This window comes from Zosterops lateralis, assembly GCF_965231275.1.
Source record: "Zosterops lateralis genome assembly, chromosome: 14".
NCBI lineage: Eukaryota > Metazoa > Chordata > Aves > Passeriformes > Zosteropidae > Zosterops > Zosterops lateralis.
In genome coordinates, this window is record NC_139774.1 from 15,564,405 (window position 1) to 15,570,530 (window position 6,126).

The following is a 6,126-nucleotide window of genomic DNA, read 5'->3' on the forward strand; positions in this document are numbered from 1 at the left end:
GGGGGTGAAAGGGGAAGGGAGAGAGGAAGTTCATCTCTAGTGGGTCCCAGGCGGCATCAATGCCTGGGTCAAAACAAACCAAAACCAGCAAAAACCTCGTGGCTTTTTCTTTTTCTTTTTTTTTTTAATCTTTCCATTTTTTTCCGATTTTTTTTTTTTTTTTTGTTTCCTTTCTTTCCTCCACAACAGCATGCTAAGAAAAATAAATCCAGGAGAAGCTCTGAACTTCAGCGCTCCACAGCCTTGGGAGTAACTTCCTCATAAAGTTTAGCAAGAGTAATACAAATAATACAAGAGTTACAAGGAGAAGCCTGGGGGAAGAGCTCCCACGGGGACAGGCAGGTCTCACAGTCTCTATCCCCCCACTGTCCTGCTCGTGGGGCTGATGGTGACACCCAGATCTCTCTTTAGAAAGGCTTAAAGCACGAGTCACTTCTATTGGCATCCTCAGAATGGAAGAAAACTCAGGGGGTTCTTCTCTTTAACACAGGCAAATAGAAATAATAATAATAATAAAAAAACCCCAGAACATCCCCCCAGAAGGATTCAACAATCCTTTATGGGAACAAGCCACGTCTTTCTCCCCTCTCTCCTGGTTTTCCAAGAGCACTGCAGAGCCAAGATTTTCACCTGGCTGCGGCCAAAACTTCCGAGGCATGCCAATAGGGAGAGATAAAAACCAGCCTGCCCGAGAAAACCCTGCCTCGCTCTTCACCTCCGCTGCCAGTGCTCTACAAAGGCTGAAGCTATTTATACACAGAAAGGCATCAAGGAGCCGCGCTGGGAAAAGCGGGGCTCTACATTTAGGGGCCCTGCTGCTCATCTCACCCGAGGTCCGGGATGCAAAGCTTTGCCCTCCCCACCCCCAGAAATGCAGGAATTCGCTGGCTCTGAACTTCACTGAGACTCTGCCGGCTCTAGTTTCTATTTACACGTCTCTAGCTACGGGCTCTGCTGCCTTTTAAAGAAACAACCAAACGACAAAACTTCGATTAGACCTTTTTATTTCCCTCCCCTCTATGAAGTGATGGCAATTTAGAGTGTGGCTCGAGGGCACGCACCCATCTTATTTCAAACCCGTGCTGGGGCTCAGGGAATTTCTGCCTCCTTATGATAAAATTGCTTTTTCCCCCATTCTTTTTTTTTTTTTTAAACCTAGTTTTACTTCCACTGGATAAAACCCCCTACATTTACCCAAAATTTTTTTTGTTGGTTTTTATGCTTTTTTTTTTTTTTTTTTTTTGCTTTGAGGAGCAGACTTGGAGTGCTCAGAGCACTCTGAACCCGTAGCAAACTCCCAGACAACTCAGGATGCCAGATAGAAGAGTGCAGAAGGAATGGCCAGTACTGGTTTGGGGTTCTGCCTTCTCAGGGCTGGACAGGATCCACCAGGAAGTTCTGTCTGTCTGAGGCTCTGTCTGTGGGATCTTCTTAGGATAAGTGGTACATGCTGTATCCAACGGGAGTGGCGTAGAGTCCAACGGGCGGGATGGGGAGCACAGGTCTGTGAAAAGGGTAGGATGTGCCATACAGGGAGGCGGCCTGGATGGGGGAGTTGATGGGGAAAGGGAGGCTGAACCCCGACGGCAACATGGGCTTGGCTGCCATTTTGAGCTTCTCCAGCTCGGCCTCCTGCAGTCTCTTGGCCTTGGCCCTCCGGTTCTGGAACCAGATTTTGACCTGTGTCTCTGTGAGGTTGAGGGAGCTGGAGAACTCGGCCCTCTCGGCGATGGACAGGTACTGCTTCTGGCGGAACTTGCGCTCCAGGGCCAGCAGCTGCGAGGTGGTGAACGGGGTGCGGGGCTTCCTATTCGTCTTGTGCTTCCTCAGCGTGCAGGCAGTGGGGCTCAGGTGTCCTGCAAGGAAGGGAGAGCCGGTTATCACAGCGGCAGGGACACCCCGGGGCTCTGCTGCCTGTCCCGAGGGTCCCCTCCAGGTGTCCCAAGGGTCCCCTCCAAACACGGGCTCCTTCAGAGAGGGGGCTCTGCAAATCTTGTTCTCACCGACCTCCAACTCACAGCACTGCAGCTGGTGAAGGGGATTTTTTTTCCCCTCAGCGGTTTCAAAAGGGACAGAGAATTCACAGGTCGCTTTGGGAGTCACTTCACAGGGGTCTAAAGCACACCAAGAAACTGCCCTGGCGGCTGCACAGCTCCAGGAAAGTGCAAAAAATGCCACAAAAGCAGGAGATTCCCAAAAGGAGAGCCCAGCCCTGCTCCAGGATTTCCCCACTACAAGTGACAGCTGAGGAAACTCTGACAGTTTCTGTGGTTTCACTAACTGGACATTTTTTTTTCTTGATATTTTTTCTTCCAAATCAAGTTTTTCCTCCGCTTATTAATTTTGATGAGTGGGTGTCCTCTGATAAATCAACTGATATAAAAACCAAACTCAAACAAAAAAGCAGCGCTTTTAATTCAACATTATCTTTTTATGACATTTGCCAATTAAAAAAGAAAACAGAACCCAGACAAAACTCCAGCATTTCGTTGCCAATAAAAGCCAAAAAATCCACCACCTTTTTGTTCCTGCCTTCAACCCCGGCCAGGTTAGGCAATATTCCCGGGATGGCAGAGCGCTGACTCGCCTTTAGATTAATTTAGCACTTCACTGACAATTTTGCAATCTAAAGAATAACTAAAAAGCAGGCGGCTGACTTCAAAAGCTCCCTGATTTTGGTTGTGTTTTGCTCAGGACGAGTCACCCTGGCAGTGACACTGAGGCTGATGAATTTTGTTCTGCTTCAAGAATTTGTCTGTATTTGCACTTTGGGTTTTCTGCCCTCGTTTTTTGCTTCTCTCTTTTATTTATTTTTTTTTTTTTTTTTTAAATAAGCCAGATCAAGGAGCTGTTTAAGCACGTATGGTGCAATTAAAAAATCCCACGAGGGAATTGTTCTAAAGTTCAGGAAAGGAAGAGAGAAAACAGTTACAGTGGGAAAAAAAAAAAAAAATAAATTGAACTTCTCTTATTGCTCTTCCTCTAAAAAACAAAATACTGAAGACAAAAAAAAATAATGAAGCTTTTCTAGGAAATTTTTCCAATACTGGCCTGTGATCCCAGCAGGGCATTTTGATAATTCAGGTGCTCACTGTGACAGCTGATTCACTTCTAAAGCTGCACTAAATTCAAACTACACCAAAGCGACCCTGAATTCCCTGGTGCTATTTTTGAACCCGACTCTTTTCTTTTCCCCAAGTGAAGCTTTGCAGGACTCAGGGACAGGGTTTTGGGGTGGCCCGAGCTACACAAGGAAACACAAACTCGCTTTTTTTCCATGAAATCCCGGGAATTATTCCCAGCCCCCGGAACTGCATTTATCCAGTGCCAGTCCTCAAATCCCTCACTGATTTGTTTCGCTGTTTTTTTTCTCTTTATCCTCCTTTTTCTGGCCAATATCGGATCAAAAAAAACCCCAAAAATTCACCATTTGTCCTTTTCCGTGTTCCTCAAAATTCAAACTTTTACAGCTTTCCCTCCAGCTCATCCCACCCGTAATATTAATATTAATAATAATAAATTAAGGGTCTGTTTTTAATGTCAAAACTCTCCGTGGACAGGCGGTTTTCCTGCGGGAGAATCGCTCTTTGCCGAGGTGGGAAATGAGGAAAATACTCGAGGCCGAGGGACCTTCCCCTGATCCTCATTTTTCTCCCCAAATCCCTCTGAAGTCAAGAGAACTCCCAGCTACAGAAATCCTTTACAAAACTCCTCTTCCGATCCCGGGAACGGACAGTTTTAAAAGAGAAAGAAGAAGAATTTCGAAGGGGGAAAAAATGTAGAAGGGATTATTATGCCGTGTCTAAGTCTGGGGGTTTGGGCAGGTTTAGAAAAGGGGTCCAAACGTGCTTTTTTTTCATGTTTTCCCAGCACATTTCCAGTACATAAAAATTGAAAACTGAAGCTACACAGAGAATGCCATCCTCCCGTCCTCTCCCAGCACGACAGAAATCAAATTAATTCGTGGTTGTCATAAAGGAAAGGAAGTGGATGAAAAGCCAAATCGAAATTATTGTTAAAAAAGAAAAAAAAAAAAAAGGAAAGCTGTAACAGCACTAAACTTTCCTCCCGCAATATTACATTGAGGAATAAATTCCGTGAGGCAGTTTCGCGCCTGTAAAGTCTTTTAAAATTTAAGTTAAGAGGAGTATTTAATTTTCAACGGGCAAGTTTGGGATGAGTGGAAGAGAGAGGATAAATCCCGACACAGGTGTGCGGCCACCGCACGGCGGGGATGCTCCTTCCCCTTCTCCCGAAGGATGCTTTGGAGCTTTTAACTCCTTAAAAGCAAATTTTTTAACCCTCCTCTCCTTTTTATTTTTAAAATAAGGGTTGGCAGCGAAAGCGAAAAGGGGTGAAGAGGGTTTGGGATGTTCCTAAGGAGAGGGAACGGGGTCGGGAGGGATCCAAAGGGGTCAGGACCAGCTCGGGGAGCTCTGACAGGCTCTGGAGCCGGGGATGGAGGGATAAAATCCTCTCCGGGAGCCAGCACAAGGCTAGAAAGGAACAATTCCCGAGTTTCAGAGATCGGGGCGCTCCGCGGACGGGACAGAGACACAGGGAGGGAGAAACTCCAGTTGTTTTTGGGAGTTATCCCAAAACGAGTGGAGGGACCGGCTGCCGGGGGGGCCAGAGCCGGGACGGGAAACTGGTCCCTGGGGATTTCTGATTTTTCTAAGGCTTTTAAAGTGGGTCCCTGGTGATTTCTGGTCTCTCTAAGGCTTTGAAATCGGGTCCCTGATGATTTCTGGTCTCTCTAAGGCTTTTAAAGCAGGTCCCTGATGATTTCTGGTCTCTCTAAGGCTTTGAAATCGGGTCCCTTGTGATTTCTGGTCTCTCTAAGGGTTTTCAAGCGGGTCCCTGATGATTTCTGATATTTGTAAGGCTTTTTAAGCGGGTCCCTGGTGATTTCTGGTCTCTCTAAGGCTTTTCAAGCGGTTTATATCCACAGACATCCCTGTAGCCATGTACAGAAACTCTATACTCATTTAACTCTAAAAATACATTATAATATAAATATATAATAATAAATACGTAGCATATAGCTAAAAACGACACAGATATAAAAACCTATAAAAGCATCACATAATGTTTTAGGTGGGAAGAGACTTTAAAACCATCTCCTCCCACAGGCGAGCGACACTTTCCCTTCAGGGCCGCGACGGGAATATAAAGTATAAACCCCAATATCTACACTTTTATCCCCATTTCTACCCCCGGCCGGCCCCGGGAACACTCACTTGGCGGCGGGGAATATCTCCCGGCCTCTGAGGGGATCCAGGACGAGCCGTCCTCAGAATTCTCCGACTTGACCGAGGCGGTGTCGAAGGTTTTTGTAACCGTGGGGCTGTGCTGGTCGCGGGGGCCGTGCCCGGCCAGCAGCAGGTTCCTGGAGGTGCCCACGGCCGCCCCGTCGGCCCCGCTGTTGCTCCCCGCGGCCGAGGGCAGCGGCGGCTCCTTGGGCGGGGGTTTCTTGTCGGACATGAGCGCTTCCACGCTGAACGGCAGGCTGGACACCTTCACTTTGTGGTGCTCCTCGGAGCCGGCCGCCGCGCTTTCCTCGTCGGAGGAGAAGACGTCCTTGGCCTTGTGAGGGGAAGCCATGGCGGAGCTGGAGCAGGCGCTGCCCGGCGAGTGCGGCGTGAGGGCCCGGCCGCCCCCCTTTTCCCCCTCTGGGGCTCCCCGCCGCTGTCCTCCCTGGCCGAGCGGGGGAGCCGCCCCGCCGCCCAATCAGCGCCCGCGCTGCTGCCTGACGTTGTCAAAGATCGCTTCTGATTGGTTAAACGCTGGAGGGGGGGCGGGCCCAGCCGGCGCCGCTCGCGGGGAGTTCCCGGGCTCGCCCCCCCCCCCCCCCCGCCCCTCCCCGGCCCCAATTAATGACACCGGGTTAATTAATGACACGGGCTGGGATCGCTGCACAGCGAGAGGGGAGGGAGGGGGGTAAAAACCCGCCGAGGTAATTAAGGATGATGATGATGAGGAGGCGAAGAGGGAATTTCAGAGGAGTGAGGCTGAGCTGAGGCTGTGAGTGAGGCTCGGCTCCTCCTGGGGCACCCTGGGATCATCCCTGGGGTCACTCTGACACCCCCAGGGTCACCCCGGCACCCCCAGGGTCACCCCGGCACC

At 49.3% G+C, this 6,126-nt stretch overlaps 1 protein-coding gene across 1 annotated transcript; it reads right to left on the reverse strand.

Moving 5' to 3' along the window:
* Positions 1-1,213: 1,213 nt before the first annotated feature.
* MSX2 (msh homeobox 2) lies at positions 1,214-5,662 on the reverse strand. The gene is made up of 2 exons (XM_083871923.1): positions 5,241-5,662; positions 1,214-1,856 (listed from the first exon to the last, which is right to left on the reverse strand). Exons 1-2 carry the CDS (start codon positions 5,602-5,604, stop codon positions 1,432-1,434), a joined length of 789 nt encoding a protein of 262 aa, XP_083728049.1. The 5' UTR covers positions 5,605-5,662; the 3' UTR covers positions 1,214-1,431.
* Positions 5,663-6,126: the final 464 nt, after the last annotated feature.

What these genes read in the sequence shown, in the direction of transcription:
- MSX2 (XM_083871923.1), bottom strand. Translation starts at nt 5,604, where the DNA reads ATGGCTTCCCCTCACAAGGCCAAGGACGTCTTCTCCTCCGACGAGGAA. An exon ending in GAGATATTCCCCGCCGCCAA is followed by an intron (nt 1,857 to 5,240) that starts GTGAGTGTTCCC and finishes CCTTCCTTGCAG; the next exon opens with GACACCTGAGCCCCACTGCC.